This window comes from Penicillium paradoxum (genome assembly GCF_028828445.1).
Source record: "Penicillium paradoxum strain IBT 22861 chromosome Unknown utg000003l_segment0_segment0, whole genome shotgun sequence".
Taxonomy (NCBI): domain Eukaryota; kingdom Fungi; phylum Ascomycota; class Eurotiomycetes; order Eurotiales; family Aspergillaceae; genus Penicillium; species Penicillium paradoxum.
The window spans coordinates 3,063,881-3,088,454 of NW_026643181.1; the positions used below are offsets into that span (position 1 = coordinate 3,063,881).

The following is a 24,574-nucleotide window of genomic DNA, read 5'->3' on the forward strand; positions in this document are numbered from 1 at the left end:
GTGGTACGATAGGTCAGCACTGTGACGTTCGGACCTCGGGTCCTCGGCTTCACAGTCTGGGATGTGTGGAGTACACCGTACGGAACGGAATATCATACCTTCAGAGGAAACTACAAGATGGGACAGAGCTGTGTCAATACGAGAGGAACAGGCCCATGGCCATGGGATTGGGTTGTTTGAAGCATTAAATTGATCGGAAAACCCAGACCATAGTATCGCTAAAGAAAATTGACTAGTGGATATAAACAGCCCGTGCAAGAAACAACCCAAGACAGTAAAGTCGTAAATTTTTGTAAAATTTTTGGGGAGGGCGCCCAGAGAACACCCCACCCGGACCCTCATGAGAAGAAATCTAGTTCATCTGGCGGATGAGAGCGTTGATGTTCTCCTCACGGTTACCAGTGTCACCACCCTCGATGTAGTGCTTGAACTTGCGAGCACGGAAACCACCGTTGGGGTTGGACAGCTTGAAGGGCCAGAGGAAGTTGTTGGCCTGCTTGAAGTTGGGGCCGACAGTGTAGATCTCGTGGATCAGATCCTCCATGCAGACAATGCCGAACTTGCCGAGGTGCTCCTCGATGATCTGGTTGTCGGTCAGGGGAGTGCGCTGCTTGTCGACCTTTCCGTAACCGCGCTTGTACAGGAGCTCGCGGACGGACTTCAGGTTGGGGTAACCGTAGGCAATGTAGGGGTTGACAATGGTCAACATCTCCTGGGTAGCCTTGGTGAGACGGATGAAGGTACCAGAGTTGATCTGGAGCAGACGCAGGAGCTGGAGGATCTTGCGGGGCTTGGGGGCGATCTTGTTGATACCCTTGATACGGACAACGAAGACCAGCTTGGGCTCATCCTCAACGTAGAAGCTGCCCTCCTGGCGAGCAACGCGGTTAAGGCGGATCTTCTCGCGCTCAGCGGTGCGGTACTCCTGGACGTAGGACTCGGCACGCTTGAAGATGACACCACGCTTCTCCTTGTTGGCCTATGCAAATCTCAGTCAGCATGTAGGTTCTTCACAATCCGGTGCAGAAAATGGCAAGTGGATTTGTTTGAACTAATGTCAGACCCGAAAGATGGTTGACAGACGACAGCATTGACCGTGGTAGCGGTCTAGTCATCGTGAATGGTGTTATGCATCATATAGTTGGAAAAGAGGGATGGGGAAATTGGCGAGAAAAGAGGAGGAAAACTAACCTGCTTGGTCTTCTCAACCTCGGCGCGGCGCTCAGCGCGAGCAGCCTCCTGGGACTTGCGCTTCTTCAGCAGGGTCTCGGGAACGAGAACCTGGTTCTGGGTAGGAACGGAGCTATGGAATGTTAGAACAGTCTGTCAAGCATTGATGAAGACTGAGACAGTTCGCCGAGTGAAAGAATTGCAGCATATAGCGCCACATTCTCAACTGAAGGCATAGAAAAACTCGACGAAATGTCTTTAATCAGTGAAAGCCAAGACACTGGGGTTACATGATCAATCCCTGCTCGTTACTAGCCATGCATATTTCAGCACAGTGTTCGCAAGCCCGGATCACCCACAAGTCGCCATTGGTGCTTTCATCCGACAAAACCCCGAACAATGTTCAGGAAATTTGTTGACACTTTTCGCTTCCCGAAGTAATATGCTTTTACCGCACTAAAAACACTCGGGAACGATAGTTCACAACAATTCTTTTGGAGGAGAAGGCGCCAGGCGCTTTCAACCTCAAGACTCCATCACCCATCTTCTGTATCCGAATTTTGCTTCATAGACAATTCATGCCACGGAGGTAATTGGAATTGAGATAAGAGGGCAGGAAGGATCGAGCTGGTGCCTAGCCATCATCGCGGTCGACAACGGCTGGCATCCCCAGCGAGAAGGACGACTATACCTGCAACCTCACAAACTCAAGCAGAGAATGCATCAGTCTTAGGAATGAGTCATTGGGTATCATACGTAGTAGCGGCCATTTTGAAGGTCCGGACGAGGTCGAGAGTCGGCGGGTTGTCGAAGGATGTCAAAGGAAGAAGAAAAAGTTCGCAGCAAAGGAATGTAAGAAGAGACTTCGCTTGTGTGAGTGCGGGTCCCTTTAGCCGCATGCGGCTAGCCCACTAATTCGCTATCCGCTAACCAGATATAGCAAAAGCCCTTATCCTAGCCAAGATAAGGGCTTCGCTCTTATCAGATGACCTCATGGCCAGCCTTCCGATGTCTGGGATAACCAACCAGGCTGCCCAGTGAACTTGAGTATCATTTCACTCCATACATAATGTCCCGTCGTGGTGTTGGCCTCGGAGCCTTTGCAAACCGAACTCAAGCCTCACAATCTTATGCTACTCATGGCGCCAATCTCCGCTCTACCCATACTGCCTCCTTACAGACCCAGTTGTCGGTGTTCCAGTCCTTACTTCACACCTTCGCGCTAGAACATAGCACTACGATTAAATCGAACCCAACCTTTCGAGCAGAGTTTGCGCGCATGTGTAACACCATCGGTGTCGATCCTCTCGCTGCAAGCAACGTCAAGGGCAAGAATGGCCGTCGCGGATTCGGCGAGGGGGGTAGCTTCTGGACCCAGATTTTAGGTGGAGATATGAATGATTTCTACTTTGAGGTTGCAGTCAGAGTTGTGGAATTGTGCAGAGAGACTAGAGGTGAAAATGGTGGGTTGATTGGCGTTGAGGAGTGTCGCAAGCGAGTGGGGAAGGGCAAGGCGATCGGAAGTGGCCTTGAGGTTTCAGAGTATGCGCTTATCCCTTTAGGAACCATTAAAATCTTGACAAGTGGCTGACCGAGCTATTTGCCCTATAGCGATGACATTCTACGTGCAGTAAGGTCGCTTGAGCCTCTTGGCACTGGGTTCTCCATCGTCAATGTTGGCAGCAAGCAATACATTCGGTCTATTCCCAAAGAACTCAACACCGACCAAGCGACAGTATTGGAGGTCATTCAGGTGCTGGGATATGTGAGCGTTTCAATGCTGCGATTGAACCTCAAATGGGAAAAGGCTCGAGCACAAACAGTAATTGACGACCTACTCGCAGATGGTCTAGTCTGGTTAGATTCCCAGGGCCCTGAGAAAGAGTATTGGTCTCCTCAAAACCTTCTGGATGAAAATGAGTGAAACAGGAGTCTACCTTACATTGTTGCACATGTGATTCACATAAAACGGCACGGTTTTACTGCCTCGTGCAATTATCCCTTGGGACCATGCTTTTCTACGAGATCCCCCGGGAAAAAAAGCAAAAGAGAAAAGATGAGGCTCTCAGGTCCTATTTTTTTCTCCTCGGTCCTTGGCTTGGCCATGACCCCACAAGTTGTATGATGCCATTCTCGGGGCATTTGGTCACGGGTGTCTGAACTACAGAATGAAGCCATCAACGTTCACGCAGAGGGTGCCAGACTCAAGTGATGGGCAAGCAACTCCAGCTCAGCAACTCCAGCTCAGCAAGGATTCTTGGTCCAATGTACTACAAGGGGTTCTTGTATCTACATGGGCAAACGTATGAAAAATGGCATGTCTCAGCTTCAAGAAAGAGCAATCCCCAATGTCCTAAGCAACCAACCGTGTTCATTTTCATACTTGCAAGATGTGTTGCACGCTGGGGACCGACACATGTGAAGTCCAACCCAGCACATCATTTGGAGGTCGACTAGATGATATACGCCACTCCACCAATAGTTGTGCTTTTGCATGAATTCAGGTCGTTCAGGATTGGGAACCCTCTTATTGGAACCTCGCCCCTTGATACTCGGGACATAGGAGTCATTCTCGCCCTCATTAGAATTGATCGTGTGATAGAAGATGTGGGATACCATACATTCAGACTTTTCCCAGTATTGTGGACTCTCCCTTCCTTTCTTACTGGCGTAATGTTGCTGGAGTGTCTGGTGGATCTACATCTCGATTTTCTTCCAGTCCGGGCAAAGAGAAAGCCATAACAGCCGACACGGTGATTGTAGTATCCAAACTCAAGTTGTACTTCCAAGACTTGCCAATGACGTTAGGACCGAGGTGGATGAGGCAATCCCATCCAAGTGAATTTAAGAATTGATTGAACGGGAGATAATGAAGTTAATTCGATAGTGATAACGACATATTTTATGCAACTGACGAATTCGGGGTCTTTGGACTCTCTCTCCCTTCGATGGACCAACACGCATACATTATTATGTATATGCGCATGTGGGAGACGCATTGCGCAATCTTGCGTGAGTTTGTAATAAGATATTTTCAGAATAAACTGGCCGGCTACACTACTTATACACTTCGTATCCCCCAGTGGAAAGTAATAATCTTCTATTTGTCTCAATATTATCTCCTCTGATCGAACCATATACCCCTTTCTAGGTATCACTACTACCTCTGCCGCGATGTTGAAATCTGGTATTTCAGCGACAGATCCCGCTGTTTACGCTGGATACGAGTCCAAATGGTCCAAGCTACCAGACAATGAAGAAGAATGGCTTGACAGAGCCCGTGAGGTCGCTAGGGTGCTTCTTCAGGATGCAGTCCAAAGAGACCAGGAGAACAAGTCGCCGCGCGCCGAAGTGGCTCTACTCAAGTACTCCCAATTGACGAAGCTTATGGGACCTAAGAAGTATGGTGGTGGCGAGCAACCCTGGAGCGTCGGATATAAGGCAATAAGAGAGGTTGCGAAGGCAGACGGGCAAGTCCTAAGGATCCCACATTGCTTCTGGGTATAGCGATTAACAAGTTGCAGGTCTATTGGTATGCTGCTTGGCTATCATCTCCTTTGGTCTACCATTGCAAATGTAGTTGGGACTCCCGAACAAGCGGACCGTGTCCATCGTTTGATCATCTCAAACAATTACTTCGTCGGCGGTGCTGTGAACCCCCGTGATAGTGACCTGAGGATCACTTCAGATGGAGAACACATCGTGTTCGCGGGGAGTAAATTCTTCAACACCGGAGGTGTTGTATCCGATCTAACGGTTCTCGAGGGAGTATTGGATGACACTCAGGATCATATATTTGCTTTGGTGGAGACTCGACAGCCCGGCATCCAGTTTGCTCACAACTGGCACAACATCGGGTTGCGTTTGACTGAATCTGGAGGCGTGAAGATAGAGAATGTCCGGGTTCCATGGTCGGATGCCCTAGGTTGGGACGAGGTTACCAAGAAGCCTCGCGACGATACTCTGAAGATTGCATTCCCAACTTTACTTCTGCCAACGTAAGCACATTTCCCAATCCCCCCACGGAAGCCGTATAACTAAGCGCTCCTTTTTCACAGTATCCAACTGGTTTTCAGCAACTTTTACCTGGGTATTGCTCTCGGTGCTTTGGACATCGCCTCTAAATACACCACGAGTGCAACGCGCGCTTGGCCATTCGGTGGGGACAACAAGGAATCTGCAACGGATGAGTTTTACATCCTTGAGCGCTATGGCAATTTCTTTGCACATCTGCGTGCCACAGAGGCCTTGGCTGATCGAGCAGGTGACCAAGTCTCGAGGCTTTATAGCCAGTATCAGACCCGAAAGTCAAGCTTAACGGCCCAGGAGCGTGGGGAGGTTGCCGAGTGGGTGGCAAGCGTCAAGGTAGTCGCGACAGACATTGGACTTAGGGTCACTTCTGGTGTGTTTGAAGTAACTGGATCGCGGGCCACCGCCTCGAGGGTTGGATTGGATCGATTCTGGAGGGATATTCGAGTGCACACTCTTCATGATCCGGTGGCGTATAAGAACCGGGAGTTGGGACGTTATGCCCTTTTGCATGAAATTCCCGAGCCCAGTTGGTATACTTAGTGAAATTGAAAGGAATGATATACCTACTCCGTACATGTAGGTGCAAGGGTTTAGATGAGTATAGGGTCTCAATGGATAAGAGCCCCGCACACGGGCCGATAACGTTTCGGTCCGATTTTTTTCTTTTTTCTTTTTTTTTTTTTTGGGTTCCCCTCTATCTCCGTTTTCTTTCCTACTTTTTCCCCTCTGTCTCGACCTTTTGGACGAAATTCTTGACATCCAATCTTTCTATCTAGATCTCTAGTTATTTTCATTCTTCTTTGTCTCTATTCTCCTCGAATTTTGATCATATCGTCAAGATGCCGCAGAAGGTCTATGTCACTTACAACCAGGTAAGGACCCCCCACTACGAGTCCATGGACTTGACATTATTCTGTCTTCTCTGGCGACAGAGTCAAAGACACCGAACATACAGAAGAACAACCACGGAATTTTTCTCCCCCTCAACCCCGCAATGCAGATTGTCTTATCGCAGTCCACAATCCTTCATGAACTTTAACTAAAGACCCTCGACAGGTCCACAAGCTCTGCCAGAGCTCGGCGACCCAGATCCTCAAGGAGTTCCACCCCAATCTTATGATCGCCATCGGCGGTGGTGGTTACGTTCCTGCCCGCATCCTTCGGTAGGTTAACACGGACTCTATCTGGATTGCCCAATGTACTGATCCCCACTCGTCCACAGATCTTTCCTTAAGCAACCCGGTGACCCCAACATCCCCATCCAGGCTATTGGCCTCTCCCTTTACGAGGACTTGGGCCGTGGAGATGCCGAGGAAGTTCCTGGCACTAAGGTTACTCGCACGCAATGGCTGGATATGAGCTCGCTGGAGATGGCCAACTTGATTGGCAAGAACATCCTCATCGTCGACGAGGTTGATGATACCCGTACAACTCTGGAGTATGCTGTGCGCGAGCTCGAGAAGGATGTCGAGCTTGCTCAGAAGCAGCTCGGTCGCGAGGGCGAGAAGACCAACTTCTTTGTCTTTGTTCTGCACGTATGTTTTTGACCCTGCGCCGGATGTTGTTTCTTGAGGTTGGAATTAGATTGACTGACATTTGATACAGAACAAGGACAAGGCTAAGAAGGGTGTCCTGCCCACCGATATGATGGAGACCGGCCGCTACCATGCCTCGGTCACCACCGAGGATGTCTGGATTTGCTACCCTTGGGAGGCTAAGTATGTCATAACCCAAGCTTTCTATCTGTTTGATCGTGGCTGACTTGCTGTTCTACAGGGACATCGAGGAGCACGATGCTCTGGCCAAGGAGAACCCTCTCATCTAAGCGGATGGTTGCATTATCACAAGCATTTCAATTTGCGCGGCGCTCTGACGGTCTATATTGGTGACTCCTTTGGTCCTCGATCTTACTGTCCATGCTCAGTCCAGGTGCATAAACCTGAGCATGTAATTATTTACGATATCCTTGACGAATTCCTATAGAAAAGTTCCTTTCTTTTTGGCTCATTGACAGACCGGCAGGCTGTCCCTCCGAATGATTCTCCTCAATTGAAGTTGCAATCACGCTTCATGCGCCAAACTCTCCGAGAACGTAATTGTCTCTCGTTGCCAGCCTGCTTGTCCTGGCCATAAATTAGAGAAATGGGCTCAGATGCCTCCGATGTTGTTTCGTAGATATGGAACTGTATGTTGTAGAACGGGTATCATAAGATTATAGCATTGAGAGCAGGAAACATAATGTCACTAGAGCATAGTGGATTATATCACTCAGGCGCGGCTTTTTCGATCATCCGTAGACCAAAGCCTCCGCATTCACGCACTAATCCAAAACACGAACTTCCCAGACTCAGACCGAGACTCGGACTGCCTGTAATCGGGGTCCAAGCGCTTGTTTATCGGATTTCTTCAAGCGCATAACGATCTCATACTTAATCAACCTCAACCTTTCCCTGTCGCAGCTCCACTTTGGCGAGCTCGATCTCCTTCTGTAGCTCGGCGTGTGCCTCCGGGACGTCGTTGAATGTGAGGATTGCGATGCCCAGACGGGCGAGAAGGTAGCAAGCAAAGACAATAAGCGCGTAGAAGGGAAGCTGGAGTGGTTATGAGAGAGCGTTAGTCTTCTTTCCATGGACACCGTTTGAGGGCTGGACTTGGGGGAAGGGGGAGGGTTTGGAGGTTTGACAGAATAAGTAACGCACAACTGGAATAATCTCGATCTGGATAGTCTCATTCAAGGGAACGAGGCCAAGGTAAAGAGAGAGGTAAAGCTAGTCGATGGTCAGCAAGTGCATGCGGAATGATGTTCCTCGAGATGGAGCGTACGGAAGAGACAAGGAGAAGAACGGAGAGGGTCTGGACAGCGCGCGTCATGGTGGGATTGATAGAAGGAAAAATTCATTCACAAAGGAGAGGAGGGAGGTCAAGTGTGAAGAGAGCACAGGTTAATAGCAAAAATGAGGGACTCGGGGATGTTGTCGTGCTGTATGCGGCAAAGGCCAGCTTGAGCGATGCGCTTCTTGGCATTCGGACCGGGTCACTAATCTCAGGTGTTTTGCCATGCCTCCAACGCATCTTGGCTACGTTGTCAAAAGTAGATGTATTTCGGTTACGAAGACTCGGAACTGTAACATTGTTGAATCGATTCTTTCTCTCTATATCCAATACTCCCAAGACGTTCAATACAAGATCATCGTGATACAAAAGCCAAACAAATAGCTAGGTCCATGTAGGTAACCTCGCCGTTTTGAGCGGACAAACGGGATCCTTATATAAGCCGGCTTCCCGCCAGGGCTGTACCTTATGTATATACCTACATGTAGGTACATGATGTAGTTATAGGTAACTAACTACATGTACAGTAACTACATGTAACTACCTGCATATGTAGACTACGACATCGACATACAACACGGAGGACTTGGTTCACGATCGCACGAGCTGAGGGTTATCATTGGAGTGGATACTTATCCCTCTGTAATACAAGAGTACTTGGTCTAGTCCAATGGTTTCCAACTATAACAGTTTGCATGTAATGGGGACTGCCAGTGGTGTGTGTACATTTCTCCTATATTGGAAGGCACCAGCAATGATCCTAGGGTCCCGAGGTCCTTAGATCGGACGGTGAAACCAAATAGGTTAATCGCCGTATCAATGGAGTATTGCAAGAGCAATAAGTGGCTTTTTCATGCCCTTGGGAGGGACCATTGGACATTGAATTCTCCCAGTGCAGCGTGCTGTTCCACCGCTCTGATATTTTCCGGACCAAATCGAAAGCGTATGAACGATATGTATTTACCTATATATGTAAGCCTATCAGTATGGATTATCTTCCATCTATTAGTTAAATTAATCGATATGTGCCGAGTTAATTCCTCTGTAAGCATACAGCTATGAGGTCCGGTCGAGTATAGCAACCTGAGCCAGAAACGCCGTTCCACGGCCCGACCGAGATCACGTTTTCCCACATGCCCTAGACCCTAAAGAAATATTTCGAACAAATTCTCTTCAAAAATGGGAACAACAAATGGGGTTGGCAGGGGCCGATACGATTAGCAGACTGAATATTTGCGAAGCGTGAATGCGGAATGTCTCTGTGGTCGGACTTCCCTACTATCTTTTCAATCCCCCGGACACTCGGTGACTAGTAATATGCATTTGAAGAGATAGGAACGTGTTTATGTAGCATAGTTTGATTGCCCTGATTAGGAGCCATAGGCCACTAGTGAGGAGCTGTAGGATAATGGTTAGTCCATCAAGCTTATGGTATTTTCCCTGAAAGGGGAATTGTCATGCAGTCATTCCTTGAATATCGTGGTTCGATTCCGCGCAGCTCCATTCTTTTTTTCTTTTTTTCTCTTTTTGTTCTCTCCCCCTCTGAATAACGAACAATCAATTCTGGGCAAATAAATACAAAAAAAAAATACATGGCATGTGGATATATGGATGATGAACTTTTTCTTTTACAACCCCAGAGATCAAGGTATTAATAGGGGAAGTGATTAACAGACCTCTCCGTATATACCAGACGGAGTATAGGTACGGAGGAATCAATTATCGATATAGATATCTTTAATTCCAAGATCCCCCTCTAATTGATCACCTAAGTATACCTAGCTCGTAGTAGCGATGAATGGTTGGATTTACCTGTAGATACATGTATATGGAGTCATATACATGTACATTACTCGGCATATGGCTAACCCAAATGAGGTTGGTGCCTGAATCCACCTCAGGCAGCACACTCCGTTCCTTCGCCAGTCTAAACTGGCTGGCGTGCCACATTTCTTGCAAGAGGCCATTTGTCTTCCACTGACGTCAAGTGTTTATTGCCGGGTTCATATGTCTGCTCAGACCTACCTGTAATTCTCATCAAAGCAAACCCTATTGGTCAGTGTGGAAATTGTTGCGACAGGATCAACAGGCTGCCGTCCAGGCTTCTCCATCTAATTGAGAGAACCCTTTCCCCATCCAGGCAGGGACCCTGTGTTTTCTTACGTCCAGTCTATACATATTCCCTCAGTTGACTCCACATCTGAGAGGCAACTGCCTGGCCTCGATTTGGCAAGATGTCTTCCCCAGGTATATCTACCGCCCAACAGGCCACTCATGGAGAATCTAGTCAGCTTTCAATCTTGAAAACAAGCGATCTGGAATTGCCCCCTGTCGAAAAAATCCTCTCGAATCTATCAGGGCCTTTGTCTTCTTTGCCGCCCCGTACGGAAACTTTGGACTTGGAAGTGCAAGACGAGATGTTCCGTGGTCTGCGAGACATTATTGAGAAAGCCCAAGAGGTTGACGAGGCAAGAAATAGCTTCGACCTCAAGGAGCTCCATGCATCTCTCGAAGAGGCGGATGCAAACACAAGACGCGGGCGAAGGGACGCCGAGACCCTGCAAAGCGTGAACGCTACTCTGCAAAAGCTCTGGGCTTGTAACTCGGATTATTTGGTGCAAGCAACTGAAATTATCGCAAATGGAAGCAGAGATCGTGAGTCAACCTTATCCTTATGCTAGTTTTATAATTTGCTAATTAGGATCTAGCTTCATGGCGCGCCCCCTTTGGCCAGTCTGGTGTTTTAAAATTCTTCCTAGACGTGGTTTCCTTGAAGGATGAAATTGATACCGGCTTATTACTACACTCTTTGCGGGTTATTGGGAACTCCTGTGCCGATACAGGTATGTTGTATTCGGCTAGTTTGGTGCACAACATGCTAACGTCGATGAAGATGAGAATAGGGAAATCGTCGTGAAAGGAAACTACACTCTTGCTATCATTCGGTATTTCCTTGATCCGGATTTGGTATTTGTTGCTATTCCGGTCATTTACAATATTTGCATGGATTACGGTATGTCCGAAATGAACCGTCTCGCAGTACATGGCTTGCTAATGGGGTTCAAGAGCCGGCACATGCTCAGATAGCTGCTAATCGGGCAGCTTACATATTGCTGAGGCTGATAAAAGAAGGGAAGCTCGAACAAAATCAGGCTCTACTGAACTTCTCATATGACTTGATCGAATTGGCCTCAGAACAAGGTACGCTTAGCATCAAATCTGACACACTTTTAAATCTAACATAGAACATTACAGCCGAAGGCATTGAACAATCTCCGGATGGTACCATTTTACTGCTAATGGAGCTTGCAATCGACGAGACCATAGAATTTGCGCATTTCTCGTCATTGGCAACTGCTCTTGCTGCATATCTTGAAAAAGAAAAGTTCCAAACTTCTTGCATTCTCAACGGAATGGTGGAAGGTGTCCTGGACGTCCTGCACCGTTCATCTCTCGTTGAATTGGATCAATCTTCGAGCGAAGATGTCAAGGTTCTCGCTCAGCTTCGCCTCAAAATTAACCAGGCTTTGGCTGAAGTATCTGCCTCCCCGTTATTTGCTCAATACTATCCCCTTGATTCCCCTCTTATACGGACATTGAAATCATGGGTGATTGGTACAGAAGACCAGCTTCAGATTTGTGCCTGCGTCATGCTTGGAAATCTTGCCCGGTCCGATAAGGTCTGCCAGGTGATGGTACGGGATCTGAAAATCCACGAAGAACTGATATCCGTTCTCAATGGTGATGCTCGCGGCGCTGTTCTGCACTCCTCTCTTGGGTTCTTGAAAAACCTTGCAATTGCCGGCGACAACAAAGCTATTCTTGGAGAAGCTGGTATCATTCCTGCTATTTCCCGATTGTGGGCCTATGAATCTGTTCCGCAGGTTCAATTCTCGGCCGCAAGTATTGGACGTCAAGTGATCATCTCTTCGATGGATAACATTTCCCTTCTTCTCGCCTCTCTTTCCCATGACCCAGATTCCCCGGCTCACCAGCGGACCTATCTCTCTTTGCTTCTGTCTCTTTTTGAGAAGACAGACTCTACGCCAATAAAGACCGAAATTGGTCGGACAGTTGCTTCAATCTGTCGGACCATTACCCCCAAGGCTCGCGATGGGGATGAAGAAGCAATGACCTTGCTTGACCGGTTGTTCACTCTGCACCAGGGTGTTGCACTCCCAATAGGTGCAATGATCACGCAAACTCAGTGGCCTGTTGTTCGTAGTGAAGGCTGGTTTGCTCTGGCTCTGATGGCGACAAACAAATTGGGTTGTGCCTCTGTTGTGGATTGCTTGCACAAAACAGAGGTCACCGAATTACTCAAGGTGGCCCTATACGCGGAAACGAACTCTTCCAATCGGAAACAGGAGGAGTCAAACCAGTCACAGGAGACCAAAGACCGGGACAACGTTTTTGTACTTGTGCAAGGACTGCTGACGAACGATGTGAGTTTTCTCCAGGGCTATTCTAGGATAATACTAGTCATTAACTAACCTGAAAACAGTCTGGTACACTTCCTGTGGGATATAGAGACATGCTGGAGGACTTGGTGAAGGTCCATGCCTCACAGCTGATAGCCGACATAAATTCCTAGATAGGCAGCTACTATATGGTTTGTCTGGAGGATATGTCACTATGCTTGATGTGCGCTTTAGTTTTACACTGAAAGACCTTATCCAATTCCGACATAGACCCAGAGGAACCCTCAAAGAACATGAGATTTCCCACGAGGACAATCCTAATGAACTCATATTATTTTTAGACGCAGAGAGGTGTTTTAGGGGAAATGAAGCAAATCAAGGTTCTAATTATGGAACACAGTTTCAAACCGTGTACGGAACGATATTATCGGTATTTACATACATACATGTATATATGTACACTCTCCAATGGGGTTTCCTCAAGCCTGTTAACATATGTACATAGCAATCCAAGGTTGCTGGCATCAAGCAGTCTGCAAACACACCCTCTCTTGCGCATACGCTCGGTAACGATGTATAAGATCTGTAGCATCCAGGCCAGCCGCACCTTGGCGTGCAGAATAATGCGAAACAAGACCCTTGCCATCAATAATGACATGTGGACGAGTCCCATCTGGTTGATACCAACCATGAAAAGATATGGTTTGATTGCCATGCCCGACAGTATGATGCGCAACCACTGCATCATTACCCCAAAAGCATCCAAAGTTTTCGCTGATAGGCTCTGTTGGGTCGACCCATATCGGGAATTTGTAGCGGCCTAAGTGATTGTGTTCCAGGTGATGCAAGAAGGAGTAATGTTGCTGCGCACCCACAGTCCAGTCCTGTAGGGTCGGACCAGTGTCAGTGTACACAGATGCTGCAATAGGATCTTGACCTGTGCTCGCATCGGTGGAGAGTAGCCAGCGATGCCCTTCGAAGGGTGGCTCAAAGCCTTTGTGGACTTTGAAATTCACCGGGCCCTGCCAGCCGGGAAGACTCGAAGCACGCCAGTCATGCTTCAGTTGTGATTTTGACTTGTTGGGTAGTTCCACGTGATACAGCTCGGGCAAATATGGGAGTGCAGTTCCCGGATGACTGTGAAGAGATGCGAGAGCTGCTTCATTTACCACGTTAGCCGATACTATCAGCGACCTTGGATTTTCCAACTTCGTCTTGACGATAGTTGAAATGACATGATCCTCTATAAACATAGTGTCTCCATCGATCTGGATGTACATCACATTCTCCTTGACGACATTCCACTCCATTCCACGGCCAGATGGAGATAGAGCGTAGTCAGATGTGCGGTTAACGATCGATTGTAGCCATTCCAAGCTAACAGCATCATTGGTCTGCGGCACAAAGACGACCTGATCAAGGAACCCATGGTTATGGACCAGGTTTTTCTGGAGTTATATTAGCCTTGGTCCATGGAATAATCGCTAACCCGTACATACCTGCAGATAACAATCCAGTATTGCTGTACGTTCATGGTCACGGAAGGGGACTATAGCCACTATCTTGAATCCCTGGGGCTTGGAATAATGACCATTGCCCTGCGAGAAGGCGAAGAATGGAGAAATCTCCTTGCGAAACAGCAAGGAAAAAACATCAAAATATACAAGGCCGGGGTTGAAGTAAGCCAAAACTGTCAGAATGATGCATGTATATCCAATGATGCTCCATAGAAGGACGAAAGTCCAATCGCGCCAGGTAGAAGGTTGATCTTCTTGGTTGGACTCGACATCGCGAAGATTCCGAGTGCGACTCATGATGAACCGTTCAGGCGCCATTTGGCACTTAGTTCAAAGAGCCAAATAGTATGGCAGGAAAGCGTTATCCATATCTAGGAATGATGGCTCAATTTAATGGTGAGCAAAATCGTAGTTGCGGTCGTTGGAATAAAGGGTTCACAACCCGTTTTCGGCATCTATCAACCTGAGCAGGTACTGAGAAACTCATTATAAAATAAGATCAACCACCTTTTTTTTTTTTTCTCGCCTTGAACATAGAACTTCAATCTGTGATGGACATTGCCGGATTTGTCAAATGACTAGTAGCAAGCGGCTAAAGGGCGAGGAATGTTGCTGTGGAATGCGGAGGTCGATGGCTTCGGAAGATAAACTAGGGCTTGAGCCAAAGCCATGTACCTCCGTACAATGAGTCTATTCTTGTTCATAATTAGCCAAGCCAATGTATATACGTTACCTAGGTAGGTATATTGTAGATACATGTACTCCGGACTGTAAAAGTGCTGAAACCGAATGATGGTCACATGGTGGTTTGTCTTGTTTGTCGACTAGTTGGATATGACGTTGTATGTGGCACGTGCTTATCAGCATGTTGAACCTCTATCCCGAGGCGTTGCCCACTTTTCTTCATTGACTAACATCCATTTTCTATGTTAATATCACACATCTGCATGAGAACATGAGGGCGGCCGGTCTTTTCGGCCGTTTCTGTCTCAAACACGGACTCTTGCGCGTGTCTTCACGACATTCCTGTAACCCGCTATGGCTTCGTCAATCGCGAAAAGGCACCTTGCGAAAAGCCCCCATCATAGGCGGGGTGCTCATGTCCGCTTTGGCGCCAGCAGCCTTTCTGAAACTGGCAGAAGAGAATGATGATCATAATAAAACGGCGGAAATGCAGATGCTTGAGGCTTCGCGCGAAGAAGTTCGAAAGACGGTTTCACCTGATGCGCAAGGCATCTCACGGTTCTGCCAGACAATATGGGTTTATTTCTATTGTTATATATATGATCCTATTGCTACAGGGTTTCGTTTTGTCCACCTCGCCATGATATTCATTCCGGTCGTCGCCACAGTGCCGGCTATCTGGCTTGGTCGCAGTCTGCAAGACCGGAATGGCGCGCGGTCTGGCACCCTGTGGTGGTATCGGTTCTTGGTAAGGGCAATGGAGCGGGCTGGCCCTGCATTTATCAAGGTAGGTTGATATTTTTCCTGAAGGTTGTTGATTGAGACTGAGCTGACAAGCTAACTTCCTGGTCAGCTCGGACAATGGGCTGCGTCACGAACAGATATCTTTCCACCGGAAATGTGCAATATAATGTCATCACTTCACTCAAATGCTCCCGCTCATTCACTTCACCAAACGAAACGTATTATCCGCAAGGCATTCAACGGACTGCCATTCGAGGACATATTTGAAGAGTTCCAGGAGGAACCACTAGGGGTTGGAGCGATTGCACAGGTCTACAAGGCAAAGTTGAAACCGAGCCTCGCCGCAACCAATGAAGAGGAAATGGGCATTAAACCACCAACGCTGGGCGAGAAGGTTCGGAAGAACGTTGATGTGCTGGTCAAGAGTTCCCCGCAGCGGGTGCCATCATCGTATGTCGCGATCAAAGTACAACACCCCAGGGTTGAGCAGATGATACACAGGGACTTGCGAATCATGTCGTTTTTCGCCCATATGATCAATGCCATTCCCACAATGCACTGGCTGTCTTTCCCCGACGAAGTCCAACAGTTCGGACAAATGATGAAACTACAACTAGATCTCCGCATTGAAGCTACCAATCTCGTCATATTTCGCAAGAAATTCAATTCTCGCACTACCGCTTGGTTCCCATACCCATACTTAGAATACACCACCCGCGAGGTGTTGGTTGAGGAGTTTGCCCAGGGCATCCCGTTGGCCACCTTTTTGGATATCGGGGGAGGTGTATATCAGCACGATATTGCCAATGAAGGTCTGGATGCATTCTTACATATGCTGCTCATCGATAATTTCGTCCATGCCGACCTTCATCCGGGAAACATCATGGTTCGTTTCTACCGACCTAGCGAACTGGATCTCTCCCTCGGCAAGCATTCACGCGCGTTCGATGCCCCGACGCGGGCCGAAGTCGATGTGACCGACGCAGTTCTTAAGCGGTTACGCCCACATCTCAGTAACCCTGATGATTGGAATGCTGCTCTCTCCCAACTCAATTACGAGGGATATCGACCACAACTGATCTTTATTGACACTGGTCTTGTCACCCAACTGAATGATAAGAACCGACGGAACTTCCTAGACCTCTTTAGAGCCATTGCCGAATTCGATGGATACCGAGCCGGCCAGCTCATGGTCGAGCGATGTCGGACACCAGAGGAAGTTATCGATCCGGAGGTCTTTGCCTTGAAAATGCAGCATTTGGTTCTGAGCATTAAGTCTCGAACCTTTGCCCTGGGAAGTGTCAAGATTGGAGATATTTTGAGTGAGGTATTGACCATGGTCCGCGGGCACCACGTCCGGTTTGAAGGGGATTTCGTCAATGTTGTAATTTCATGTCTTCTGCTTGAAGGAATAGGGCGCAGTCTGAACCCCAACCTAGATCTATTCAAGAGGTGAGTGTCTTTTTTCTCGAGTTGGGTCTACTCGACCGAAGCTAACATTACGCTTTTCTAGTGCACTTCCTATTCTCCGGCAGCTAGGATCCGGGAGTACACTAATTCAATCTGTGCGCTCGGGCGATTACTCGATGCTCTGGGTTTGGGTCGGCTTGGAAGCTCGTGGAATGCTGCAGGCCAGCATCGAGAGTGTTGAGCATTGCGTCAAATACGATCAATTGTCTCCTAATATATGAGGCTATTACACCCTTGTCCTCACTTTTTGTTTAGAAAAAAACACCATCCACACCCTGACTCTGTTGATATGAAAGCTTAGATGGCATGCCTGTTGAATGGTACCTAAGAAGACAACCATCATAATTGGTATCCACAAAACAAAATAGGCAAGGAACAAGCGAGACTTGTAATATTTGGGGAAATGTACAATCAATATGAAGATATCATTGTCATGTGTCTATTTTTATAGAATGACGAGCAAGGTCAAGATTGTGATATAAGACAAGGAGTAAGAAAACAAACATAGTACAAGGGTGAGTTATGATAAGCCGTGAAACGCCAGCGCCATGCCTTCAAAGGATTACAAAATAGAGATAGAGTGGAGAAGCAGACTGCTTGGTCCTTGTAGCCGTTAAGCATTCTTAGCGTGACGCCTGTTCACGGGCAGTTGAGCCGCTAGCCCTCCACCACACATCGCCTCCCCATCTCATCAAGCGCTCGACAGCGGCCGTCGGTGTATCTAACGCAGGGCGAATATCAAGATGGAAGACAGGTAGACCGTGAGGGTCTGGATCTCCAGAGTAGTAGTCGATCACATATCGGATTTCCTTCGGGCCTGAGGGTGTCTGGCGGATGACATACCAATCGTGGCGGTCGAAGGGAGGGCTTGTCCTAATCATGCAAAGTTAGCATCTTGCCTAATTTGAATGCTGCGAGGATGGACCTTACTCAAACTTGCTTGGGTACGCCCAGCTTAGTGCTTGGTAGAACTGGGCCTTGGGTGACCACTCTTGCGGCCGACCCTGGAACCGGAGCAGACGAGGCTCGGATGTGGGATCAAATTTCCCATTCTCATCTGCATAGGTCAAGGCCATGCTCAAGTTTTCTTCGCCGCGGCGACAATGTTCCCATCCGGTCTTGAGGCCCTTGGCGAATACACGCTCCCATCCCACGATTTCCTCCCAAGCGCCTTCGTTCAAGAAGTTATGCACTGCAACCATTGACTCCACTGCATCTTGAGGTGTATCTGTGTGTCCTTTGCGCAGCATAGCGTTGTACATTTGTTGCGGGGACGGATATTCCCAGTTGCCTTCACCATCGCCTCTCGGGATGGAAGACCCCTCGCGTTCAACAGGAAGATCAACAGTCTGGTTCGCCGCACGCTCTTGGGATATAGACGAGAACATGTAGTTGAGAGGATTCAACTTGGACAAGGTTGAAGGCTGGGCCGTGGTATCGGTAGGTGGCTGTGGTGTTTGCGCCGGTGTGGATTTCGGGGCCGAATAGAATGGGGAATCTTTGGATTTCATGGGGCAGCTGCTTGGGAGTTCCACATTAGGTGCTAGAGAGGGCGAAGACTTTGCGGCCGATTCATGCATCGGGCATCCCGGCTTTAGATAAGAGTCAGTCTAGATGATCAAACTATAGTATGCGCGAGACTAACTGGAGGAGAACCGGCTGCGGACGCATGTGGAATCGAAGCTGCGGAAGCTTGCGGAGTATCTGCCCAAAACCAACCCATTTTGAAAGAGAATATGAAGTCCACAGTTTTCAGGGTATGAATCTAAGGTGAGATCGACTTGGACAAGAGACCGGAGAGAGCGGACCGGACTTTTTTTCTGATGACATAAAGCCACCACGTGATAGGCTGATCACCAAAGCGGTGCCAAGTAAACAAGCTCCCTTTTTTATACTTCATCACTCTGCCGATCGGTTTATACCTTTTATATCCGCCTCACGAGCTCTTCTTGTTCTTTTCTGCTATCCGTAGATTATGACTATGACTGCTGACCTTTTCCCCTGCAAAATATACAAGTGCTCATCGTTGGGAGCTAAGTAAAGGAGGATGCATCCATGGCAAGAAAAGATGAGAATTCCAGTTCCTCCGACTCGGATAGCACAAATCCAGTCATTGCTTCATCCCAAATCAAACGCCAATTCAAACTGTCTGAAGTCACGAAAAAAAACTCAGCCATCAATCTCGAAACTTGCTCCCACGAATGCCATCCACATATCATTGCAATACGAGCCAGTCGTTCCACAAACCACGATCTCTCGGGCTGACCAAAGGCTCCTTGGGCTCCAATGAATAATGTCCAACCATAGAGCTCAAAATTTTGTTTCGGTAATCCCACCAGCAGGGACAATTTGCAATCACCCGCGGCTGTCCTGAGATGTTTGGTAAGGGCTCGTCCCAGTCCAGACGACGAAGGCGAGACGATCAAGAAATCATTGAGGAAGCAGATGGAAGCCACTCTAGTGACTGCTTCAATGGGATGAAGATGAAGTTCCGGGTTGAGGGAACCTTCTACATAGATATAGCTGAGAAGTTGATGCTCTGCTTCGCAATTGAGGATGCGGAAAAAATCTTGGTCACTGGGTTTTATGACTGCCGGATTCGTTTGATAAGTGATGTGGAAAAATACCATGTCCCGCAACACACTTATAATACTCAGTAAAGAGGGACTAAGCAGTGTATTGGCAGAAAATCCCAGGCCAAGCCTGTTGAGAGTAGACGAAGCCAGTGGCCTGATTCGTTGTTGGATCTCCGAAGGAATTGGCTGCGCATCCCAAGTTAAGGGAAAGACGGGTTTGGTCATGAGACCCGAGGCAGCTTTGATGTCCGTGCTAATTCACAGTGAGCGGGACTCGACAGAAGAAGTAAGCCAACGGCACATACGTGATTATGGCAGACAACATTGAAGAAGAACGAATACTGTCATCTGTTATCCCACCTCGTTGATCAACCATATGTTTAAGTCCCGTTAGATGAGTGTGGACTTCATTGAACTCCCCGATGATTAGCTGTGAGATGTCAGCAACAATGTTGCGTAGAGACTAGTCTTCACGATCGGAATCCATACTGAGCCAGTGAGGAGGTTGATTATAGTATCAAACGCCTCGTTGCTGAGCCTGCGACTTGGATCCCGTACCTTCGCACTCATTTCTTGAAAGGACTTTGCTCTCATCATACAATAGTCAGGATCATTGGCGAGCACTGCATCCCAAACACCCGATCGCTGGCTTGCGAGGACCGCTCGATGTGCAGCGCACATGCTCATCAGCCCGAAGAAACTGCCTGGGTCCGAGAATGAGGATCGAACCATCAGTTCCATCTCTTGATTTGAATCTTTGCTCGTGTTCGGGAAAGTCATCGGCACAAATATAGTTTTCCCTTCGCCCGACAGTCAGCTCCAGCTCTAGGGGGGTCCATGAAGCATGAGCAGCCAGTAGAATCAGAACAATGGGAAATGACCAGGGCTTACAGTAGTACACCAAATGTGCAACCATAGAAGGAAGCTCGCTGGTACCCGGCAAGGTAAAGAAAGGATCGAGAAACCATGATGTGGGTGGATTAGGGTTTGAATGGAGAGGTAAAGGATAACCAGCACACCATTTAGCAGGGCGTCCTCTCCGATATATCAAGGCAAAACTGTCTCCGGAGTCTGTGTCCAGCATGGAAGACGAAATAGAGGATTGAGATGAAGCCCTCAGCACCAGCCTTTGCCCATCTGATTCATCGACAGCAGCCTTGGACGCGTCGGGCTGCCCGCGATTCTGTCTGGATGTGCGTTTCAAACCAGCGAGTCTCTCGCGCCGGCGTACATCGCGCATCACATGAGATCGAATGGCTTTACGGGCGTTGACATCTTTAATCCTCTTGGAGGTCAAGTCATCGTCGTGATCAATGAATGTGAAGGAAGGTCGATCCAGCGGCGCAGGTTTGGCCTTAGGTTCTAGTCGGGTACTTCAGCCCAAGCTCTTGACAATTGACGGAGTCCTGGTGCAACTCTGACATGCTGACTGGTGGGGAAGGCCATAGACAAGTGGGAAAAAAAGGAACGGGCCACTTTCCTACTCCAGAGAGCGCTATCACAACTCAAGATCGATAGGAAGTCGCCTCCCAAAGAGTCACCGGATTCAGGATTGAGTAAGTCCGGGTTCCCCTGCAGTATCCTGCAACGTAAGGTATATCAAACCCAAGAAAAGCACTAACCTGAAGGAGTATGCCGAGACGAACCCCCAAAGGTGAAGGGCTGCAGATGATCCATCATATGGACCCGAGGGCCAGGGCAAGTTCGGAATGTGGAGGAAGAGAGGCAAAAAAAAATATACAGACAAACCAATAAAGAAGAGGATAGAGGCTATGCAGTGGGCAAGGGCGGATTTAGAAGAGAAAAGGAGCGTAGTTACGTTGCCAACGCGGGGCGAGCACAAGCCCGATTCAGCGGCGCTAATCGTCTGGGATGATCCAACGGTGTAACCATTGGATTGTTGAATCAAATTGCCATTGCTTCTGGGATTTAGTAAATGTTCATTGCCCTTGAAAAGAATAGGAACCCATCATGATGGCGCCCGAATGATGCTTGCGAACCCGCTAAGGACAAGACAAAAGTGAAAAAGAAAGGAAGAAGAGAAGAAGAGAAGAAAAGGAAGAGGGTGGGAGAATGAAGACAAAGGGTATTCTAACATATGCAGATTCAATTTCATCCCCGCATATCGCTCAATAGTCGTGAGATCAGTGCATAGCCAAAGAAGAAGGCCACGCCAATCCAGATTCGATTTCGTCCAGCCCAGCCTTGACCTGCCTCTCGCGCAACGTGTCCGCCATCCATAACAGCACCGATACTAGGAGTACTACCGTTAGGTCGTCGACGCAGGGCACTTGTCTCGGGGGAGCATTTGGTGGGCGCATCGGGATCTGGCAAAATTTGGCCAGTGGCGGAATCGATGCGATGCTCCTTCATCCAAGCCCAGTTTTCCTGGTCAACTTCAGGCCATTCTGTGCGGAACTTCAAGCCTCCATCTCCAGCCTTGACATTGTTGATACCCTTGGAAGTTCGAGTGACGCCTGCAGTGGCGTTGACGTGCGAACCTCCTCCCGTCGCATTCCACCACCTAGACCGCGCAGCAAGCACTCTGCGCTCACTTTCCGAAGCACTGACACTCCCTGTTGTCATCTCTTCGCTAGTCATAAAAGAAAGAAGACCAATCAAGATGGTCGACACTTCCCAGGCGGGGTTGAAGGATTTTGGGTGGAAGTCACTGATGCTGAGACAGAGTCGAGTGGAAGGTTGGAATCGGCCACTGGGCGTATGCATGCGAATGGCGGGAGGAGCAAATGGGTATTCTGGAGGGAAGATCAACGTGCCCCAGTATTGTCCATTTTCATAAGGAGTTCCAGGAGGTCCCGTAAGGATGTAATGCCATCTAAGGAAGCTTAGCTTCGGAGTTCTGCGGAAATTCCAAGGGAAGCTTATTACTTACTCGAGGATATTGGTCTCAGATGGATGAGTTACAATGTATGGTGTGGGGTCTTTTTGGATATTCTGGTATTCACGAGTGAGCTATATAGTATTGTTAGGCACTATCACTGTCACGGAGACCTGGTTAGCCTAAGGTCTGGCCACTTACCCGCTTGAAAGCGGCTTTTGTTGCCATCTTTGGCGATGATAGCTGAGACGAGATATTGAAGAGCCAAATTATACTCTGGCTCTTGAAGATGCAGTGAAAAAGAAATCGGGGGAAGAAATAGCAGGGAAGTTGCGGAGTAAGGCGATTGTCGCAATCAGGCGCTCGCATTCAGCGTTGGGTCACGTGCAGGTCCATGTCTTGCGGGTTCGGCACGAGTAACGGTATGTTCCCCGGAAGCCAAAAGTTCTGGCCATTGCAGCCGCAGAAATGTCTTCCTCTTTTCCCGATGGAGATGAGAGTGTGAGTGCATGTCTAAGGCAGCTCAATCGTCTAGAATCCCACCGTTTACTAATGTATATCTGCTGCTAGGTCTTCGAGCGTTTGCAACAACGCGCAGACCCCAAGGTGCTGGAGGAGCAACAGCAGGCCGTGAATGAGCGCATGCAAGCTATCTACCAGAAGGCTCAGAATCGACTTGCTGAATTGGTATGACTGACATGAAGATCTAACGAGCTGGGAATGCCTAGCAATTCCTGTTTGCTCATAGGGTTCGTCGGCTGATTGTGTACCCATTAGATCGACCAAAATTCGACGTTGCCTTGCACTATCTCTTCTGTTCAAGTCACAAGTGCCCCTCATACCCGACGAAGCTTCCTCGAGCGCAACTTGAACCCCCTTTTGAGTGCAAACAAGGGTCGGCCCTATACACTCTCTGAAGCATTGCGGGAGATATCCGCCACCGCAGACAGACTCGGAAGATTCGGTACGAGGTTTTCAGACAATCATGGCGGTGTATACCTACTAAACTTACCCTAGATTTGTTCCAGCAACCCATCTCGATCTACTTAGATGAATCGCAAGGCCACAATGGCATGCGCAACATTGATGTCCACCTAGCGACGCGGGAGAAGTCCCGCGTGCTGATGAAGACAGGAACAGATCTGGGTAATGCTGAGGGCTCGGCCTACGGTAATCTTCTCTGGCGCAATGTCTTGGGTGGTGCCGAGACTTTGAATTTAAACGCCTCGCTTGGTACCCGAACACGATCCGCTTACCAGGCTGCATTTGAGACTCCAATTTTAGGCGATCCCGATTTCCGCCTGGAAATTGGCGGCATTGCGAGCTCCACTCAAAAGTCCTGGGCAAGCCACGAGGAGGTTCTCAAGGGCGGCTGGGGCAAGCTCCGATGGATGTCCGAATCAGGCCACCGCCACGAATTTGGATATAACGGTTTCTGGAGGCAACTTACTGGTCTTGCCGAGAACGCATCTCCTACTGTACGTGCAGATGCAGGTGACAGCGTAAAGAGCAGCATATTCCATAGCTGGGTTAATGACCAGCGAGACAATACTTTTTTGCCGTCTCGTGGCTACTACGCCAAGGTCTTTAATGAATTGGCTGGATTCGGTCCACTCAAGGGTGACGTCGCTTTCTGGAAATCGGAAATCGAGACACAGGGCGCCATCTCTGTTCCAATTCCAGGAATAAAAGGTGACAGTGGCGTCAGCCTCACCACTGGATTCCGTGCTGGTCTTCTCTACCCTCTCGGACTGGAGTCCAACTCCCGCCCTCAACTTTCCCGTGTGAACGATCGTTTCCAACTTGGGGGACCTACGGATGTCCGTGGATTCCGTCTCTGCGGACTTGGTCCTCGTGAGGGTGTTGACTCACTGGGTGGTGATGTATACGCCGCCGGAAGCGCTAATTTGCTGTTCCCACTTCCCCGACTTGGCGCTGAGAAACCTGTGCGATTCCAGGCATTCTTGAATGGTGGCCGCCTCCTTCCTCTGCAAACCTCGCAAAAAGCCACTCCTACTACCAATGGCGAGGTCCAAAATGCTATGGCCTCAACCTTATCTGAACTTCAAAATGGTCTGCCCAGTATCGCAGCTGGCTTTGGTATCGTGTATGCCCATCCCGTAGCTCGCTTTGAGCTTAACTTTTCCTTGCCTTTGGTGTTGCGAAAGGGCGAAGAAGGCCGCAAGGGGCTGCAGTTGGGCATCGGTATCAATTTCCTCTAAACATTGAGCAGTAGATTTATCGCGACTCAAATCATAGCACTCATATATTGCTTTTGAGATTCCAATC

General features: G+C 48.5%; 12 protein-coding genes across 12 annotated transcripts; 6 read left to right on the forward strand and 6 right to left on the reverse strand.

Moving 5' to 3' along the window:
* Positions 1–352: 352 nt before the first annotated feature.
* On the reverse strand, positions 353–1,940 carry N7457_003046 (60S ribosomal protein uL30; the record flags this gene model as incomplete). Its single annotated transcript, XM_057174092.1, has 3 exons — positions 353–979; positions 1,192–1,303; positions 1,927–1,940. 3 exons carry the CDS (start codon positions 1,938–1,940, stop codon positions 353–355), a joined length of 753 nt encoding a protein of 250 aa, XP_057034243.1.
* Positions 1,941–2,239: 299 nt separating this feature from the next.
* N7457_003047 (ESCRT-II subunit protein SNF8) lies at positions 2,240–3,094 on the forward strand (the record flags this gene model as incomplete). The annotated part of the gene is made up of 2 exons (XM_057174093.1): positions 2,240–2,712; positions 2,782–3,094. The coding sequence occupies 2 exons, from the start codon at positions 2,240–2,242 to the stop codon at positions 3,092–3,094; spliced, it is 786 nt and encodes a 261-aa protein (XP_057034244.1).
* A 1,250-nt stretch (positions 3,095–4,344) lies between these two features.
* Positions 4,345–5,742, forward strand: N7457_003048 (thermophilic desulfurizing enzyme family protein; the record flags this gene model as incomplete). The annotated part of the gene is made up of 3 exons (XM_057174094.1): positions 4,345–4,640; positions 4,695–5,168; positions 5,229–5,742. 3 exons carry the CDS (start codon positions 4,345–4,347, stop codon positions 5,740–5,742), a joined length of 1,284 nt encoding a protein of 427 aa, XP_057034245.1.
* A 299-nt stretch (positions 5,743–6,041) lies between these two features.
* N7457_003049 (xanthine phosphoribosyltransferase) lies at positions 6,042–7,027 on the forward strand (the record flags this gene model as incomplete). The annotated part of the gene is made up of 5 exons (XM_057174095.1): positions 6,042–6,074; positions 6,259–6,365; positions 6,425–6,737; positions 6,808–6,920; positions 6,979–7,027. The coding sequence occupies 5 exons, from the start codon at positions 6,042–6,044 to the stop codon at positions 7,025–7,027; spliced, it is 615 nt and encodes a 204-aa protein (XP_057034246.1).
* Positions 7,028–7,631: 604 nt separating this feature from the next.
* On the reverse strand, positions 7,632–8,073 carry N7457_003050 (dolichol-phosphate mannosyltransferase subunit 3; the record flags this gene model as incomplete). The annotated part of the gene is made up of 3 exons (XM_057174096.1): positions 7,632–7,793; positions 7,902–7,970; positions 8,026–8,073. The coding sequence occupies 3 exons, from the start codon at positions 8,071–8,073 to the stop codon at positions 7,632–7,634; spliced, it is 279 nt and encodes a 92-aa protein (XP_057034247.1).
* A 2,195-nt stretch (positions 8,074–10,268) lies between these two features.
* N7457_003051 (uncharacterized protein) lies at positions 10,269–12,628 on the forward strand (the record flags this gene model as incomplete). The annotated part of the gene is made up of 6 exons (XM_057174097.1): positions 10,269–10,689; positions 10,743–10,877; positions 10,928–11,047; positions 11,101–11,235; positions 11,290–12,479; positions 12,539–12,628. 6 exons carry the CDS (start codon positions 10,269–10,271, stop codon positions 12,626–12,628), a joined length of 2,091 nt encoding a protein of 696 aa, XP_057034248.1.
* A 351-nt stretch (positions 12,629–12,979) lies between these two features.
* Positions 12,980–14,269, reverse strand: N7457_003052 (uncharacterized protein; the record flags this gene model as incomplete). Its single annotated transcript, XM_057174098.1, has 2 exons — positions 12,980–13,903; positions 13,955–14,269. 2 exons carry the CDS (start codon positions 14,267–14,269, stop codon positions 12,980–12,982), a joined length of 1,239 nt encoding a protein of 412 aa, XP_057034249.1.
* Positions 14,270–14,927: 658 nt separating this feature from the next.
* N7457_003053 (ABC1 kinase family protein) lies at positions 14,928–17,091 on the forward strand (the record flags this gene model as incomplete). The annotated part of the gene is made up of 3 exons (XM_057174099.1): positions 14,928–15,443; positions 15,510–16,852; positions 16,914–17,091. 3 exons carry the CDS (start codon positions 14,928–14,930, stop codon positions 17,089–17,091), a joined length of 2,037 nt encoding a protein of 678 aa, XP_057034250.1.
* A 402-nt stretch (positions 17,092–17,493) lies between these two features.
* N7457_003054 (holocytochrome c synthase CYC3) lies at positions 17,494–18,593 on the reverse strand (the record flags this gene model as incomplete). The annotated part of the gene is made up of 3 exons (XM_057174100.1): positions 17,494–17,743; positions 17,801–18,462; positions 18,516–18,593. The coding sequence occupies 3 exons, from the start codon at positions 18,591–18,593 to the stop codon at positions 17,494–17,496; spliced, it is 990 nt and encodes a 329-aa protein (XP_057034251.1).
* Positions 18,594–18,903: 310 nt separating this feature from the next.
* N7457_003055 (uncharacterized protein) lies at positions 18,904–21,126 on the reverse strand (the record flags this gene model as incomplete). Its single annotated transcript, XM_057174101.1, has 5 exons — positions 18,904–19,699; positions 19,752–19,876; positions 19,936–20,246; positions 20,338–20,808; positions 21,069–21,126. The coding sequence occupies 5 exons, from the start codon at positions 21,124–21,126 to the stop codon at positions 18,904–18,906; spliced, it is 1,761 nt and encodes a 586-aa protein (XP_057034252.1).
* A 432-nt stretch (positions 21,127–21,558) lies between these two features.
* On the reverse strand, positions 21,559–22,513 carry N7457_003056 (ubiquitin-conjugating enzyme E2; the record flags this gene model as incomplete). Its single annotated transcript, XM_057174102.1, has 3 exons — positions 21,559–22,282; positions 22,340–22,419; positions 22,487–22,513. 3 exons carry the CDS (start codon positions 22,511–22,513, stop codon positions 21,559–21,561), a joined length of 831 nt encoding a protein of 276 aa, XP_057034253.1.
* Positions 22,514–22,753: 240 nt separating this feature from the next.
* sam50 (SAM complex subunit SAM50) lies at positions 22,754–24,507 on the forward strand (the record flags this gene model as incomplete). Its single annotated transcript, XM_057174103.1, has 4 exons — positions 22,754–22,786; positions 22,856–22,972; positions 23,063–23,249; positions 23,303–24,507. The coding sequence occupies 4 exons, from the start codon at positions 22,754–22,756 to the stop codon at positions 24,505–24,507; spliced, it is 1,542 nt and encodes a 513-aa protein (XP_057034254.1).
* Between the last annotated feature and the right edge of the window lie 67 nt (positions 24,508–24,574).